The sequence below is a fragment of the Aphelocoma coerulescens genome, chromosome 11 (assembly GCF_041296385.1).
Source record: "Aphelocoma coerulescens isolate FSJ_1873_10779 chromosome 11, UR_Acoe_1.0, whole genome shotgun sequence".
Classification (NCBI taxonomy): Eukaryota; Metazoa; Chordata; class Aves; order Passeriformes; family Corvidae; genus Aphelocoma; species Aphelocoma coerulescens.
In genome coordinates this window covers 7,196,427-7,212,807 of record NC_091025.1, presented here as the reverse complement: position 1 = coordinate 7,212,807, position 16,381 = coordinate 7,196,427, and the positions used below count along the sequence as shown (strand labels likewise).

The window sequence follows — 16,381 nt, the reverse complement described above, 5'->3', positions numbered from 1 at the left end:
AGGAGGCAGAGGAGAAGCTGGAGCAGGGCTCCTCTGCTGAGAGGAGAGGGATCTTCCGAGCCCCTGCAGGACTGGCTTTCCCCTGCCCAGGCTGGGCTGCCCGAGGGGCTGGGGGTCACAGAGATCAGCTGCCCTCTCCCCTCAGCTGGGGGATGGCTGGTCACAGGTGGGACAGAGGGACACACAGCACTCGGGCAGAGCACAGGGATCCTGCCCCAGGCTTGGATGGGAGGTTTGAGACTGGGTGTGGAGATGGAGCAGAGAGGCATCAGCTGCCAGAGTTTACAGAGATGGGGGGCACAGGGGGACCACGGGGGAACATGTGGGGTAGGGAAGGAGAGAGAGGCTATTTCCCAAGCCAATTCCCTCTCTTCAGCAGTGTGGGAAGGGCTGAGGGTGAGTGGGGTGACCATGCAGAGTGGTGAGCCAACGAGCAGAGGCTGCAGCATGGGCAAGAGGCGCCGTCCATCTGTCCATCACCAGGGCACGCTGTTCCCTTCCCAGTCGAGGAAGGCTCCAGAGGTGTCCTGTGAGAGGCTGGCCAGCACGGTCAGGATGCCCCTCACGCTGTGCTCCACTGTCAGCGGTGCCTGCAGAAAAAGACAATGGGCTGTCACAGAGAGCAGCCCTTGGGGAGGTGCATGCCCAGGAGCAGCACCCATGGTGCTCACGGGGATATTTTTCCTTACTGCCACACCTCTGTTCTCCAGGCTGAGTTGGGGAGACAGGGCTGGCTATCCCATGTACTCAGAATGTTGCAGCTTGCTGCCTGCTCCCTGCCTGCTCTGCCTCAGGAGATGGTCCTGGCAGCCCACAGCATCACACAACATCCCCCAAGTGCCCCTGCCCTCCCCAAGACATGGGGATACAGTGGGGGTCCTGCCGACCCTCCTCTGCATAGCCCAGTACCTTCTCTGTGCCCATGTCAGTCTTCACCCAGCCAGGATGGATGGCCACACACAAGATCCCCTTGTCCTGAAGCTCCACAGCCAAGCACCTCGTCACCATGTTCTGGGCAGCCTGGAAGAGGCACAGCCCTGCCAGCACAACCCGGGGAGTGGGTGGGCAGGAGAGGGGACATTTCCCAGCCACAAAATGGCTGTGGAGGTGGGAAATGGGACTTGGTCCTGGGACAAACCATCAGTATGACCTGCCAGAAGGGCTCGGTCCCGGCTGCTGCTGTCCTGGTCTCTGTGCTTCTGCCTGGGAGAACCAGGCAGGGGTGGGTGGCTGGGGCAGGGGGTGTCCCATGGGCTCCCTCCCCTCCATGGGCACCATGCCTGGCACAGCATCCTCAACACCTCCCCTGGCACCTCACCTTGCTGGCCCGGTACGGGTACATGGGGGCCTCTGGCAGCCCGAGGCACAGCCCGATGGAGCCCAGTTTGCTGGAGATGTTGATGACAGCGGCCCTGCTGCAGCTCAGACCCTCCTTCCCCACGCCCTTCGCTGCCTGCTCCAGGAGTGGCAGAAATTCCTGATGCAAGGACACAGGTGCTGCATTAAGATGTGGCAAGCCTGCAGTTTGTGTCTTGCTGGAGTGCAAGGCCAGCAGCTGGTGATGCGCTGGCCATGCAGGCGCCCATCCTTCTGCCAGGAGATTGGACCCACTGGGTTTGCTTCCCCCGTGGGTGCCGTGTTTCAACTGACAATCAGGGAATGCGCATTGGCTTGCAGGAGGCAAGAGCAAGGCAGAGAGTGTCTGCTCATGGCCATGGGAAGAATGTCCTGGCTCAGTGGACCAGGGAAGGGGGATGAGATCAAGCCTGCTCCCAGTGTTGTGTGGGTCTGAGGAGGAAAGCCCTTCTTGTGAAGCTATCAAGCTCACGTGAGCCATGGAGCTTCCCACATCCCTTCCACATGCTGCTCCCTCCCTCCTCACCCACAAGCTCCTCTCCTGACTTATGGCACCAGGTTTCCCAAGGACAGCAGAATTTGCCTGGAAAAGCCAAGTGGTGTTTGCCCTTTGGAGACAAGGACTGGCTCCCAGCTGGGATCTATGTCCTGGAGTTCAAAGAGCTGGAGCAGTTGCTCCTCCTGCAGCGAAGGGTTGGTGTAAACCCTGATTGGGTGGGGTGTCTGTGGAAAAGACTATGAGGAAATATTAGAGAGCTGAGCAAGCAGCAAGAGCTGGAGTAGAGAGAGAAGCAGCAACATGGGAGAACTTTGTGTCCACTCTGTTCTGGTGACTGGGGCCAACCGGGGCCTCGGCCTGGGGTTTGTCCAGCATTTCCTGAGGATGCCAAAGCCACCCCAGTGGATCTTTGCGACCTGTCGGGACCCCAAGGGACAGAGAGCGCAGGTGAGGCCAAGCTGGGAGGCAGTGGCTGTGCTGGGGGATGGGAGCACTCAGTGCCAGGGGGAGATTGGAAGAGGGAGGGCGCTTGCAAGGGTCTGGAGCTGCAGTCAGGCACCTGTGGCCCAGGGCAGCTGGGCCGGGACACCATGGGAGCAGCTGTGCATGGGATGTGTGGAGGGAACAGTGGTACTTGGTCATAGAGTGCTCCCCACCCATTTGGTTCAGGGCAGCCGGAGCATGCTGCTGGGTCCATGGGAGTGCAGGGATGGAGCCAGAGCAATGTGGGCTTTGACTGGGAAAGGCTGAGCCTTTGCACAGCCCCTCCAGCCTCTCTGTGCCTACACAGTGCCCTCTCTTACAGGAGTTACAGAATTTGGCCTCCAAGCACCCCAACGTCATCATCATCCCGCTCGGTAGGTGCCTCGAGGTGGGGATCCTTTGCCCCAGTTCCTCTGGTGGGTGCCCAGGCTGGGCACACCCTGCGAGTCCTGTGCTGGGAGAGAGCTGTGCCAACGGGCTGCTGCCTGTGGGGCCATCGGGCACTGCTGCCTCTGGGGAACAGAGGGGACTCCACCATGGGGACGCAGGCTCTGACCTCCCCTGTGTTGGCTCTGCAGAAGTCGCCAACCCTGCCAGCATCAAGGCGGCTGCAGCCAAGGTTGGGGAGCACCTGGGGGGCTCTGGGCTGAACCTCCTCATCAACAACGCTGGAATGGCCAAGCCTAAGACACTTGATTCTGAAACATTGGAGGACATGACCGAGGTTTACACCACCAACACAGCTGGACCCCTGCTGATGGGCCAGGTGAGTCCCCAGCACTACAGCACAGCTCCAGAAGGATCCCATGTCCATAAGCTGGACATCATAGAGGGTGTGAAGGGCCACTGGGAGGGGCTCCTGTCACTGCTCTGGAGCCCGATGGACTCTCAGTTGATGAGAAGCTCGTGGAGCCAAGGGCTGGAGCTCAGGAGCTGGAGCTTGGCAGGCTGGGACGGTGGGAAGAGGAGGGAGGATGACCCAGTCCTGGTGTCAGTGTTGCCCACTGTGGAAGGAGCTGCTCCCCTGCCCTGTGCCATGTCCGTGTGTGCTCCTGTCCCCTCTGTCTCCTCGCAGGCGTTCCTGCCCTTGCTGAAGAAGGCTGCCCAGGGGAGCCCAGGCTCAGGGCTGAGCTGCAGCAAGGCTGCCATCATCAACATGTCCAGCTATGCAGGCTCCATTGAGGATGTCTATGTATGGGATTTTGGACAAGTTGTCTCATACCGCTGCAGCAAGGTACTGCCAGATTGTTCTGGGGGTGAGCCCAGACATTTTTCCCTCCAAAGGATCATGCTGCCTTCCAACCCCCCCCCTCAGTCTGTGCCCCTCTCTACACTGTGACTGAGCTCCTGTCAGTCCCTGGCTACCTCTCACAGCACAGTTATGTGCCTAGCCCTGGGTCTACCTCAGAGGGACGTGATGGGATGGGACCTCGACTAGGCTGGGCATTCACACAGGGATAGTGAGGGAGCATCATGTACTCCAGGGAATGGGTAAAACTCCCCTATCCCTGCCCCAGCTGTGGGGCCTGCACACCTTCCCTTGCGGCCCCCTTTCCCTTCCCACCACCGTCCCCTCCCTGTCTCCCCACAGGCTGCTCTGAACATGCTCAGCAAGTGCCAGTCCCTGGCGTACCGGGAGCACGGCATCCTCTGCGTCGCTCTCCACCCCGGCTGGGTGCAAACCGACATGGGGGGTACAGGATCACATAAGGTAAGAGATCTCCTGTCCATGATCTGGGAGAACCTCATCATTCGGAATGCAGAGTTTGCTGGGATCTCATGCTGGACTGTGTGAGGGCTCCTGGGCAGATACCCTGGAGGCACAGGAGGGAGGGAGATGAGTGACTGGGAACTCTTCTTGTCCTGAGCAATGATCTGTTTCAGGCCAGACCCTTGAGCGTACAACTGTTTCTCCCTCTGTCTCACAGCCTCCCCTGACAGTGGATGACAGCGTGCAAGGGATGCTGAAGGTGCTGTCCTCCCTCTCTGAGAAGGAGACCGGCACCTTCCTGGACTGGGAAGGGAAGGTTTTGCCCTGGTGAGATGATGATTCAAGATTCTGACTGTGAGGACCTTTGTTGCTGCACTGTGTTGTGCCTGTCCCTGAGTAAATGTGTCCACAAACAATAAATAGCACTGTGTGAGCCTCCTTCCCTTGGTCTATTAACTATCTCTGAGAGAGTCCTCACTGGTGCTTTGAGAGTCCTTCCCAGTTATTTCTGCATAACATTGAGCTAGGTTGGTCTGAAGACTTGTTCTTATCTAGCTGGGGACCTGGATACCATCCCTGACAGGAATTTGTCCCAGGGCTCATCCCAGAGCTCTCCCTCAGAATGGCAGCACCACCTTACAATGACTCAGGCACTCCTCCCAGTGAGTCCTTCCTCATTTGTCAGTTCAAAGTCCAAGCAGAGCATTGTTCATTGTTAGCTCCTCTACGACCTAGGTCAGGAAGACAAAACCTGATGGGATCCTCCTGGCTTGCTTATGCCCTGCTGTGTTCCTCCAGGAGAGATCAAGGTAGTTAAAAACACCCATGAAGACCAGGGCCTCAAATGGGAAATCCGTATGTGCAGTCTTGAGCCCTCCCAGGGATGGGAACACTATTCTGTGTTCCTGTAAAATCCTGTCTCTACCACTCTTCTTGGCGGCTGTGCTTCCTGTTCCAAGCTGGTGTGTGGAGGCAGGATAGGCTCTTGGTGTTGTGTGCATTTCCATGGGGCACACGTGGCACTGGAGGCTCCATGATGAGCAGAGATGCCCACAGGTCCTCTGGGACTCACCATGGGGCTGATGGAGTGGGATGAGGGACCTAATGGGCACATGGGGTCTTGGAGGCCCTGGGGACACCAGGGATCCCCCACTGTATATCCCTGGTGCATCGAGGGATGGGGAGGAGGCAGCAGTGGGATGGTACCCAGGGGGTTGTGGGCTGCCAAGGATGTGGAGCAGGGAGCTGTCACCCCCACTGTGTCCTTTCTTCTCCACCAGCACTGAGCCCAACCTGCACCAGAGCCAGGAACAGCAAATGCAGCTCTGGAGTTACCAAAGCACAATTTTGAAGGCATGAAATTGGGGAGGAAACAGGGAGAGGGATCATGATCAGGCAGGGAGGTGGCAGTGGGATCCTGGGTATGATGGATGACAGGGGCCAGGGACATTCTGGATTACCCAGACCTTCCTGACTGGATCCTTCCCACAGCACCACTCAGCTCCCCATGGAGATCCTTGTGCCATTTGTTGTATTTTTAACTGAATTCCTCCAAATTTGTTGTATCACACACGATGATAAAAAGTTAATTAATTCCTCACTTCCTGTATCACTTAGATTCAGCTGAAATTATTATAACCCTGACTTTGCTGTATTATAAGGTGATGGCCCCACTGCATAAGGCCTCTCAAACAGTGCTGTCCTTTGCAGCAGTCTCATTTCCTGGGTGCCATCCCAGCATTGCCAGCGTTTTGCACAATTTAGGGCCCCATTCCAGATTCCCGAGGCTCCAATCAGCAGCATCCAAGTCCATTTGTAGCCTCCTTAATAAAACAGGATTTGATGGCCGGGCTGTGCTGCGTGCCCATGCCGGGGGAGGGGACAGTGCAGGGACTTTCCTCCCCGTGGTCCCGGCATGTGGCAGGACCCAGCAGGTGGCAGGATCTCTTCTGCTGTGATCGTATAGTGGTCAGTACTCTGCGTTGTGGCCGCAGCAACCTCGGTTCGAATCCGAGTCACAGCAACTTTTGTCAAGAGCCGGGAGGGAGGCAGCTGTGGGGGGGTTGGTTTGCAAAGATGCCGTGCCCTGGGAGGGGACCACAAGCTTGGATGGTCCGAGATGTGGGGGGGTTGGTTTGCAAAGATGCCGTGCCCTGGGAGGGGACCACAAGCTTGGATGGTCCGAGAGTGGCCAGACTCGCACAAATAAAGATTTCCTGACCTATAGTCAATGTGCAGGGTCTCTCCAGTGAGGCTGAGATGGCACTTCTGGAAAGCTCTCCAGCTTCTCCATTTTCCAGGCAAACTTGAGAATTTAGAGGAATTTGCCCAGCCTTCCACGCTCCACTTCCTCACCGTTTTGCAGGAAGAGGACCAAAAGATGCAGTGGCTGCTCTGCAGAGTGAGAGGAGGTGGGAGGCAGCAGCTTGCTCAGCTCCTGTCCCCCAGGGCGTGAATGATCTGCCATAGCAGAAGGAAGATCAGCCTGATGAAAGCCCTGCTGCCAGCACTCCCTGCTCCAGGGGAACAGAATTTTAGTTACAGGACCTCCAGGGATGTTTTCACAGCAGAGGCAAAACCCACCCAGAGCTGAGGGATGACCCTTACAAACTGTAGGTCTGAGAACTCGAGGCCTCATGGGCACCAAGAAGCAGGGGGAGATCTCTGGGTACACCAGGAGATGCTTCAGCCTGGGGAAGCCTCTCAAACTGTTGCCTTTACACTTCTGGAGCTTTAATGGAGTCACCCTGTTTTCTTGGACTTGGTGCCCTCTCCTGACAGCCGTGCAGAACTCTGGTCGGCAGCTTTCAAAAGAGAAGTTACATAAGGTGTGGCAGAGGCTGGTGGTGAAGAAGGCACCACGCAAGCAGTGGGTCTCAACTCACCGCTGTGGGGGCATCTGAAAGCAGCAGAAGGCTGCAGCACTCAGGCAGATGGGTTCAGGCGTCTGCAGGGCTGGTGTTTGGGAAAGGGAGAGGGAGGGGTTTTTTAATTGCGCAAAATAAATTTATTTTCTTTTGTATCTTATCCAGAGAAAGAAATGAAGAAAAAAAATTATTGCACATTTACTTTTAGGATTTAGAGTTTATAGGGCACTGCTTGCACGACTTCACACTCCTCCAACATTCCTTTACTGAAAACACATATCACTTTACTTAGGGAAAGCTCAAAAAGCATTTTTCCCTTCTAAAGATAATACAGAAGGAAGAGAAGGCAAACACATGGAGAGGTCACCCATTAGCAGCAGCAGCAGTGCCTGCCCCACTTTTGCCCAGCTGAGCAGCAGAAACACAAGGAAATACATAACTTCTCAATTCCTCTTTTCTTCCCCCCGAAAGTCACTGTGAGGTGTAAGGCCACTAAACTTATCTGAAAAATAATTTACTATGCTTGAGCAACTGATGTATGTTCAGGGTGAAAAATGTAAAAAATTTACATAGGATAGGGGATGTTTTTCACCCAAAATTGCTTGGTTTTCTGTTAAAAGATTTTCATTTTGCAAAAATATCCTGAAGTGTCAATACACCTACAGTGCAGTCCAGAGCTGGACTGAGACTGTGGTGGCCCCACGAGTCACTGCAGCCTCTGCTCTCACATGAATTGTATTCCCTTAAAACGATGCAGGTCTCTGCTGGGAAATTTTCATTTTTTACCCTCCCAGTGAAAAAGGGTGTCCTGATGTTCAGCTGGAGTCTCCTGTGTTCCAGTGTGTGCCCATGGCCTCTGGTCCTGGCACTGGGCACCGCTGAACAAAGCCTGGCTTCCCTCCCAGAAGAGATGCTCCTGTCCCTTCGGTATCTTCATGGGGGTCGTTATGCAGAAAAAACAGTTGCCAGCAGAAACCCAAACTTTGGGAACACTGCTTGAAGTCAGCTGGGGCACCTGAGCACCCTTCACTGCGGGAGGGAGCAGCGGAGACCTCAATCCCCTGCTTCTTCCCTGCTTCGGCTCCCCCGGGAGGGACTGTCCCGGCAGGAAGAGGTGCTGCTCCTGCCCATGGGCTCCTAAAGGATAAAAACACCGCCTGAACAGGGGCTTGAACCCTGGACCCTCAGATTAAAAGTCTGATGCTCTCCCAACTGAGCTATCCAGGCTCACATTTGGGATGTGGGGGGCATGTCTGTGACAGCCGGGGGGACCCCACTTTGCTGCAGCACTGCAGGGACAACGTGGGGACCCACTTCGATATTTTCCACCCCCACGCCACCCCAACGAGGCTGCCAGCGCAGGCCAGACTCAACACCCGGGTTCTGGGAACGTCCCTGGGCACCGATCAGGCACAGGGATGCGCCCTGGGAAGATGCCGGCGCCGCAGGGATGCGCAGGCAGGGAGGGGAGCAGGATGCTGCGGGAGCGGCTGTGAAACCTCCGCCGCGCCCAGAGGGAGCCCCGGGTCCCGCCGGGGACCAGGAGCAGCAGCGGCGGCTGCGGCCCCGCCGGGTCCGTGCTCTGCGCTGCGGCTGCAGCAGCCTCGGCTCGAATCCGAGTCCCAGCGCCGCTTTTGCAGGAGCCGCGTTAAGGAGGGAGGGAGGGAGGGAGGGAGGCGGCTGCGGGGAGTTGGGTTGCATAGACCGAGCTTGGATGGGCACCTACAGGTGCCACCCCACATATTCTATTGCCCTTCCTCCCCATTCTGCAGGAAGGGGCCCCTCTGCCCCACGGGGATCCCACCCCATCAGCCAGCCCACCCACCAGTGCCCTCCAGCCCCACACATCCCTGTCCCACCTCGGACTTCCCTGGGAGGAAGAAGAAATCTTCCCTTCAGCAGAAGAGTACTATTTTGCCTCATCCCTTGAAGTGTTCAAGGGCACGTTGGATGGGGCTTGGAGCATCCTGGTCAAGTGGGAGGTGTCCCTGCCCATGGCAGGGGTTTAAAATGAGATGAACTTTGAGGTTCCTTCCAGCCTGAGCATCTCTGGTCCCTGAGGGTCCCCAGTACCCAGTGCAGGCTGGGGCTGCAAGGGCTTCCCCCAGCTGGGACTGTCACAGAGGGGGCTTTCCAGGGGATACTGGGAGGATGCTGCATGGGGCAGCCTGGGCAGGGGGTCATGGGGCAGGGGCAGTGCCCAGGGTGGCACTGGGGAATGTGGCACTGCCATGTGGCACAAGGAGCTGCCCAGATATGTCTTTTCCTATCCCAACCCCTCTATCTTCTCCCAGATACCTGGGGTCCACCCAGCCACACTGGCAGCACCAGCATCCCCTGCCAGGGACAGGAGGAGTGGAGAGGGGTTGTATTCACCGAGGCAGGGAGTGAGCAGCCCTGGGGGGTTACCCCTAGAGAACCATGCAGGGGCAAGAACGTGGCAGCCACCTCCCCAGAACACAGCAAAGGGACACCGAGGCACCGGGAAGCTGCTCAACGTGCAGCACCCCTAAGCAGGGCTCTCGGGGCAGAAAGAACCCCTGGGAATCCCTGGACTGGTTTTGACAGGCCATGGCTTGCCCATAAGGCCAGTCCTCAGTCCCTCCCCGTCCCTCCTCCTCCTCATGGCCAGCCCCTTGCAGCTCTCCCCTCCCCTCCAGCCCGGGTGCCTCTTGGCTGAACCTGTGTAAAAATTATAAAAGGCTGTTTGGCTTGGAGCCGCCCGGAGGATCCCGGCCGAGCCTGCCATGGGGAACAGCGGCGCCGGGCTTGCGTTGCTGACGCTGTCGCTGCTCCTGCAGCCCACGTCCCAGTTCTGGCTCTTCAATGTCCTCTTCCCACCCACCACCACCCCAGAAGCTCCCCCGACCAACAGCACACCGCCCGTGGTACTCGGTAAGGTCGCGCCAGCGTGGGCACCATGCGGGGTGTGGGTGGGCACCCTGGCTGCCATACAGCCCCACAAAGCAGATGGTGAGGTTGGGGTGCTGCTCTGCTGGTGACTCAGTGGGTTTTGGCTGTGATGGTTCTTGGCTGGCTGGATTGGAGCCACCAAATGAGGGTGTCACACGGCTCTCCAGTCCCCTCCCATTCACTGGGATAGGGACACAGGGCTGGCCATGCCCAGGTAGAGTTTTTGGAGCTGAGGGGACAGACTGGGCACCCCAGAAATGGGTCTCTGATATCTCACACCTGGCTCACAGGGTGTTTTAGGGCTTGTTTGGGTCTGGGGAACTCTGGTGGCAGAGGGACAGGGGCTGCAGCACAACCTCTCCGGCCACTTCCCAGAGTGGCTGCCATTGGTGCAGTGGGTGCATCCACCACCTCTCACTTTCCTGAAGCCCACCCCATCCTGTGTCTTCTCTCATTCCCTGGTGATGGCTAAGTCATCCTCTGCTGCTGCAAAAGAGGATCCATCTCACATCCCACCCAATGCCCACGCCGACTGGGGGCAAGCCAGCAGGAAGAGGGGCACAGGGAGGTTAAAGGAGATGTGGGGGCATCATCTCAGGGAGGTGGAAGCAGCCGCCACCAGCTGGTGCCTCTGTGCTGCATGGCTCTGCCTTCCTTTGCCCCCGTGCCATCACTGGGCACTTGAGCTCAGCTTTTGCCATGAAAACTCTGTTGAGAACAGTTGGGGTTTTCCTCCTTTTTCTTGAATCATGAGGCGTTTCCCCTTAAAAAAAAGAGAAGAGAAAAAGCAGAAGACCCCTCCCTAATGCAATGCCAAGGGCTGACCCTGTAAACTCCCTTCTCAGGGGCATCAGGGTGCAGGCATCTGTGTCCTGGGGCTGGTCAGAAGACCCGGGTCACTGTCACCAGGTGCCTCTTTTCAGGATTACCTGTGATGGTCAGAGCATCTCCTTTTGTCCCCAGTACCAGCCTCAGGCCATGTCCCACGCCCAGCCAGACCGAGATGCCCCTTGTGCTGCTTGGCTGCCCCTTGTGCCGCTCAGCATCCGCAAGTAACCCATCCCCCTGGCCCGGGCGTCCCAGAAACCCCCAGTGCCCTTGGGACCACTGATAACCCCTCTGCCCTCACAGATCTCCCTTAATAATTACCTAATGTCCTCTGGAAGGGGAGGCAGAGCTCAGTGCTGTGTGCCAGGGGCAGAGGCGTGCTGGCTGTGCACCTTCAGGAGCCATCAGAGCCGCTCATGGTCCTGCTCCTCTTGCTGACCAAGGAAGTCCCTTCTGCCCACTCCCTACCAGGGCTCTCCTACACCTGCCTGATCCCCATCCAGGTGCTTTGAAGACAGGATTAGACCCTCCCTGTACCCTGGGGACATGCCACAGACATGAAAGGGCTGTGAGGCAGGTGGAGGAAGGTTAACTGCTCCATCTCCTTCCCCTCCAGCATGGCACAAGGCATTGACGGTTCACACCAGCTGTGTACTGCAGGAAAGTCCTTGGACCGGTTGGGGCCTTGGGATTTGTCACCTGGTGCTCCCATTCCACCAGGTTCAATGTCCCCTGCAGTCATTCACCTCTTGTCCTCACCCTCACAGTCAGTGCTGGCACCAGGAGCTGGCTCCTGGCTCCTGCACACAGCTGGGAAAGCTCTCCCAGCACAGGCACACAGATCAGGGTAGCAGCAGGATGGGTGTCCCATCCCTGCTGGGAGCCACACAGAAGCTCCCAGAGGCAGACCAAACACCCTGGTGACTGTTACCATCCACTGAGGGAGGCCAGGGCTCACAAACGAACTTGCTCAAAGCTGTGCTGTGTTTCCCACACACTATTCCCACGGAATTTCCACAGAGTACAGTTCCACTCAGCACCGAACCATTTCAGAGACCTTGTTCAGCCTGTATGGAGGGTTTAAAGTTCAGGAAACTCTCCCTGGGAGCACTGCATCCCTGAGCTGCCTGCTACACTAGGAGGAGTTGTCAGGACTGCATTAGGAATGGGCAGCCCCAAGCAGCACCGATTTCTTCCCCCAGGTTGCAGCAAGGAGAGGAAGGTGGAAACCCATCCAGAGAGGGGAAATAATCTAGGGTACTTTGTGCTGGTGGGGACTCACACGTTTGAGCCAAGGGTGGCAGCTCTGGGGGTCACCCCATGGAAAGGCAGCTCTAGGGGTTCCCAAGGATGAATTTTTAGCATTGTTTTCATGCTCACCCAGCATCTCAGCTCCAAGCACCCTCTCTCCTGTGCAGAGCGGGGTGTTCTCCAGGGATGCTGTTCCAGCAGGTGCCCAGCCATCCCCAGCCAGGCAACTCCAGGGGAGCACTGCCTGGGGGCTGGGTAAGTGCCAGGTCGGGCAGGCCCACAGGGTCAGTGGGATGGGGTTTGTAACTGGCTCTGCTCTCCCTCTGCGGTGCCTCCAGTGCCCGGGTGTCTTGGGAACCAGCTGGAAGCAAAGCTGGACAAGCCAGATGTGGTGAACTGGATGTGCTACCGCAAAACAGAGGATTATTTCACCATCTGGCTCAACCTCAACACCTTTCTGCCAGTGGGAGTTGACTGCTGGATCGATAACACCAGGTACCATCCAACCCTACCCTGGGAGCTCCCTGGGGAAATTACCTACCAGGGATCTCCCTCCCCTCTCCTCCCCCTGGCCATGATCTAGCACACATGGAAAAAAATGGGAGGACCATGGGATTGTTTGGGAACACAAGTGACTGGCTAGTGCTCTGAGTGTCTGTCCCTTTCCTGTGTCCCTGCCACGCGCTCAAGCCCGGGCAGACCACCCTGAGCACCCACTGGAAATGCTACCACCCTGCCCAGGGCTGCAGGGTGAGGGGGCTGTGGCAGCTGGTTGTGCCAGAGCCTCCTGTCCCGGGATGCCAGGCGAGCAGCATGGACACTGGCTGTGCTCTAGCGCACCTCACATCCACACAAGGCTTGGCAACGGCCAGGTCCAAGCTGCTCCCCAGTGATCTCCACCCCAGCCCCATGTTCCCCGTGGGGACATGGCTCTTCTGCCACCTCCTGTCCTGTCCCCACAGGGTGGTGTACAACCGAACCTCTCGGAAAATGTCCAATGCCCCAGGGGTGCACATCCGCGTGCCTGGCTTTGGCAAGACCTATTCTGTGGAATACCTGGATCAGAGCAAGCTGGCAGGTGAGAGGAGGAGAGGCCAGGGTGTCTGGGAATCCCACGTGCTCCCTGCAAATGGGGAGGTGTCCCCATGCGTCCAGCAGGGACTGGTTCTGCAGAGAGCCCAGGGCACTGGGAGTGAGGGACATTAGCCTTGGGGACACACTCCCTGCTGGCAGGGACCACCCCATCCTTGACCCCAGTACTCAATGGGATGCACGGAGTCACTATGTCCGTCTGGAGCCACTGAGCTACAGGGCTTACCAGAGAACATTTTGGCCATGACCAGGACCAGAATGGAAAAAGGTTGACAAGAGAAGACCACAGACCTAATTCCCACTTGTTGCCTCTGCCCACAGGTTACCTGCACACCATGGTGCAGAACCTGGTGAACAATGGCTACGTGAGAGACCAGACGGTTCGGGCAGCCCCCTACGACTGGAGGGTTGGACCCCGTAAGTCTGGGGGTTGTGGCCAGGCCCCCCATGCACAGAGGGAAGCAGGATGACCCTCATGCCATCATGCTCCCCTCTTGTCCACAGAGGAGCAGCCCGAATACTTCCAGAACCTGAAGGTGCTAATTGAGGAGATGCACGACGAGTACCAGAGACCTGTCTTCCTCATTGCGCACAGCATGGGCAACCTGCATGTCCTCTATTTCCTGCTGCAGCAGACCCAAGCCTGGAAAGATCAGTACATTGGGGGGTTCATCTCCCTGGGTGCCCCCTGGGGAGGCACTGTCAAGCCCCTGCGTATCCTGGCATCCGGTGGGTGACTCCTTCTGTGCAGCCACCTCTTTGTTTTCTTTCCGTCCTGCAGAAGTGATAGGGTGGTGGTGGGCAGGGAAAGGGCACGGTGGTGAAAAGAGGTGGGGGACCTAGTTCCTGTTTAGCTTCTTTGCAGCCCAGAAAGCCACAATCACTTGCCTAATGCTGACAGCCCAGAACATCTACAAGTCACCAGTTCAAAAACGCATGAGATTAAAAATAATGTGCTTGAAGGTTTTAACATCTGGCCCCTTGCATCACCCTTAAGTCATCTGCTAAAATTTTTCTCTGTTGCCACAAGAGCCAGAGATATTTTTAAGGTCACCTGAGGTCATTCCATGGACTCAGGACTCCAGACATACCAAAAATGCCAAGGCTTGAAGGTAACATGCAAGTTGGCCACCCACTATTGGGCTCTGCTCCCTCCTGTCCCTGCAGGCAGGTGTGGAGTTTCCAGGCTTGCAGGGAATGTTCAGGGCTGTGTTGGTCTGTGCCATCACACATCCAGGTTTGTCTCCACTCAGCCCCTCCAAGCAGCTAGAGATGTGGAGAGAAGAGTTTGGAAGGCTGTTCTGGATATCTGCAGCCAGGGAGGTGAGGAGAGGACATAAGGTTATGGGCAGGGTAGGGGTAAGGAGGGGAAGAGCTGAGCTGGAGAAGGCCGGGAGACAGTGGTGAGTCACTGCAGGGAGGGCTGATCCCAGCCCAGCTGCCCAAAGGCTCCGTCTGTGAGGAGACATTGCGGGGCTGGTTGTGATGAGCCCTTGTGTGTCCCGCAGGTGACGAACAGGGCATCCCGCTCATGTCCAACATCAAACTCCGTGAAGAGCAGCGCATGACCACCACCAGCCCCTGGATGTTCCCCACAACCCTGGCCTGGCCCGAGAGCCATGTCTTCATCTCCACACCCTTCTACAACTACACCTACCGTGACTACCAGCGCTTCTTCACCGACGTCAACCTGGAGGATGGCTGGTACATGTGGGAGGACATGAAGGACTTGCTGAAGGATTTACCCCCTCCTGGGGTGGACACATATTGCCTCTATGGCACGGGCTTCCCCACCGCAGAGACTTACATTTATGATGAGCGTTTCCCTTATGAGGACCCCGTGGACATAATTTATGGCGATGGAGACGACAGTGTCAACACACGCAGCTTGGAGCTGTGCAAGCGATGGCGCAACCAGCAAAAGCAGAAGGTGTACGTCCAGGAGCTGCGAGGTGCCCACCACTTCAACATGGTCTTCAGCAACCTGACACTCAGTTATATCAATGAAATCCTGCTAGGGAGCCAAGAGGAGCAGGGGGAGCCAGGGCAGGCGAGATCCAACCTAGAGGCTGGGAAGTTGGGGAAGATCCTACGTGAACACAAGGTCCTTAAGGAGCCTAAAAAGAACTGAAAGGAGTGAGGGCCAGCTTCCCTCCATGATGGTAGGCACCACAAACTGCCGTGCAGGGGAGCAAAGGACTTGGAGCTGAGTTTGGAAGGAAAGTGAGCAAGACCAAGAGCTCAGGTGGATGGGCTGGCACCCATTTCCACAGTGATTGGTTCTTCTTTCGGGAATGGTGATTTATTTTACTTCAGAGGCTTGTCACTTCCCACTAGTGGGTGGATAATTAACCATGCTGCCAGCTCATTAACATTACACTCGTGAATTCCAGCGTACGCACAAGCCCTTGTCACTAGCAAGCCATTTTTAGGCACTTTAGAGGCTGTGGACCAGCGGTGCTGTGCCTTCTGCTCGCCTGGGACAGAGCAACTCACATAACAAGAGCAAGCTCTGACTTACCAGGTGGTCACAGAGGTAGCACGGTGGTGGTGCAGTAGGTGTGGCTCACAGAGCAGCGAGCTAGGCTCCTTGGGCAAGACCAACTTGAAATCAGCAGATTTACAAAACAATAAACACACTTTGCTTCTGCATGCTAGGCCTGCCTTGTCCTTCAGAGCTGGGTGGCGAAGTCAGCCATAACCAAAACATGAGATGCTTGCTGCCTGCAGGCACCCCAGGAGATGGGGCTTTGGGAAAAACCACAGGGCCAATGATGCAACTGGGGTTGGGGATGCAACCAGGGCTGGCAACATGATGGGGGTGACAGTGTGGTTGGGGTTGGTGACATAACCAGGGGTGGTGATGCTACTGGAGCTTGATGATGCAACTGGTGTTGGCACAGCAACTGGGATGGAAATATAATTGGCCTTGGAAATATATCTGGGACTGGTGACGCAACTGGGGGATGGCAACGCAGCCAAGGCTGGAGATGTAAACAGGGTGGCGATGCAGCTTGCGACTGGCGACGCAGCCAGGGGCGGCAATACAAATGTGGTAACACAGCCGGAGTTGGCCATACAACCAAGGCAGCAATGCCGCCGGGGCAAGCTGTGCAACCGGGACCAGCTGGGCCTCCGGGCCTGGAGATGCTGCCGGGGCTGGCGGTGCTGCCGGGGCTGGCGGTGCTGCCGGGGCTGGGGGTGCTGCCAGGACCGCCCCGACCCCGCGTCGCGGAGCGCAGCCCTCGGGCCGGGCCCGGCTCAGGGGCTGCGGGCGGGGCGGGGCGGGGCGGGGCGGGGCGGGGCGGGGCGGGGCGGGGCGGGGCGGGGCGGGGCGGGGCGGGGCTCTCCCGCAGCGCTCCCCTCCCATTGGCCGCGGCG

At 57.4% G+C, this 16,381-nt stretch overlaps 3 protein-coding genes and 2 non-coding genes across 5 annotated transcripts; 3 read left to right on the top strand and 2 right to left on the bottom strand.

The window, feature by feature from the left end:
* Positions 1–357: 357 nt before the first annotated feature.
* LOC138117192 (C-signal-like) lies at positions 358–1,862 on the bottom strand. Its single transcript, XM_069027267.1, has 4 exons — positions 1,829–1,862; positions 1,319–1,497; positions 910–1,020; positions 358–590 (listed from the first exon to the last, which is right to left on the bottom strand). The coding sequence occupies exons 1-4, from the start codon at positions 1,860–1,862 to the stop codon at positions 477–479; spliced, it is 438 nt and encodes a 145-aa protein (XP_068883368.1). The 3' UTR covers positions 358–476.
* A 248-nt stretch (positions 1,863–2,110) lies between these two features.
* LOC138117075 (C-signal-like) lies at positions 2,111–4,458 on the top strand. The gene is made up of 6 exons (XM_069027067.1): positions 2,111–2,302; positions 2,661–2,712; positions 2,917–3,104; positions 3,414–3,572; positions 3,930–4,049; positions 4,267–4,458. Exons 1-6 carry the CDS (start codon positions 2,156–2,158, stop codon positions 4,378–4,380), a joined length of 780 nt encoding a protein of 259 aa, XP_068883168.1. The 5' UTR covers positions 2,111–2,155; the 3' UTR covers positions 4,381–4,458.
* A 1,542-nt stretch (positions 4,459–6,000) lies between these two features.
* On the top strand, positions 6,001–6,072 carry TRNAH-GUG (transfer RNA histidin (anticodon GUG)). Its single transcript has one exon. It is a non-coding gene; the product is annotated as a tRNA-His (tRNA).
* A 1,998-nt stretch (positions 6,073–8,070) lies between these two features.
* On the bottom strand, positions 8,071–8,143 carry TRNAK-UUU (transfer RNA lysine (anticodon UUU)). The gene has a single exon. It is a non-coding gene; the product is annotated as a tRNA-Lys (tRNA).
* A 1,455-nt stretch (positions 8,144–9,598) lies between these two features.
* On the top strand, positions 9,599–15,652 carry LCAT (lecithin-cholesterol acyltransferase). The gene is made up of 6 exons (XM_069026838.1): positions 9,599–9,811; positions 12,247–12,403; positions 12,871–12,986; positions 13,322–13,417; positions 13,505–13,729; positions 14,509–15,652. The coding sequence occupies exons 1-6, from the start codon at positions 9,664–9,666 to the stop codon at positions 15,129–15,131; spliced, it is 1,365 nt and encodes a 454-aa protein (XP_068882939.1). The 5' UTR covers positions 9,599–9,663; the 3' UTR covers positions 15,132–15,652.
* Positions 15,653–16,381: the final 729 nt, after the last annotated feature.

What these genes read in the sequence shown, in the direction of transcription:
- LOC138117192 (XM_069027267.1), bottom strand. Translation starts at nt 1,862, where the DNA reads ATGTGGAAGGGATGTGGGAAGCTCCATGGCTCAC. An exon ending in ACCCGTACCGGGCCAGCAAG is followed by an intron (nt 1,021 to 1,318) that starts GTGAGGTGCCAG and finishes TGCCTCTTCCAG; the next exon opens with GCTGCCCAGAACATGGTGAC. An exon ending in CTGACATGGGCACAGAGAAG is followed by an intron (nt 591 to 909) that starts GTACTGGGCTAT and finishes CTTTTTCTGCAG; the next exon opens with GCACCGCTGACAGTGGAGCA.
- LOC138117075 (XM_069027067.1), top strand. Translation starts at nt 2,156, where the DNA reads ATGGGAGAACTTTGTGTCCACTCTGTTCTGGTGACTGGGGCCAACCGG. An exon ending in CCAAGGGACAGAGAGCGCAG is followed by an intron (nt 2,303 to 2,660) that starts GTGAGGCCAAGC and finishes CCTCTCTTACAG; the next exon opens with GAGTTACAGAATTTGGCCTC. An exon ending in TCTCATACCGCTGCAGCAAG is followed by an intron (nt 3,573 to 3,929) that starts GTACTGCCAGAT and finishes GTCTCCCCACAG; the next exon opens with GCTGCTCTGAACATGCTCAG.
- LCAT (XM_069026838.1), top strand. Translation starts at nt 9,664, where the DNA reads ATGGGGAACAGCGGCGCCGGGCTTGCGTTGCTGACGCTGTCGCTGCTC. An exon ending in TGCTGGATCGATAACACCAG is followed by an intron (nt 12,404 to 12,870) that starts GTACCATCCAAC and finishes CTGTCCCCACAG; the next exon opens with GGTGGTGTACAACCGAACCT. An exon ending in CCTGCGTATCCTGGCATCCG is followed by an intron (nt 13,730 to 14,508) that starts GTGGGTGACTCC and finishes TGTGTCCCGCAG; the next exon opens with GTGACGAACAGGGCATCCCG.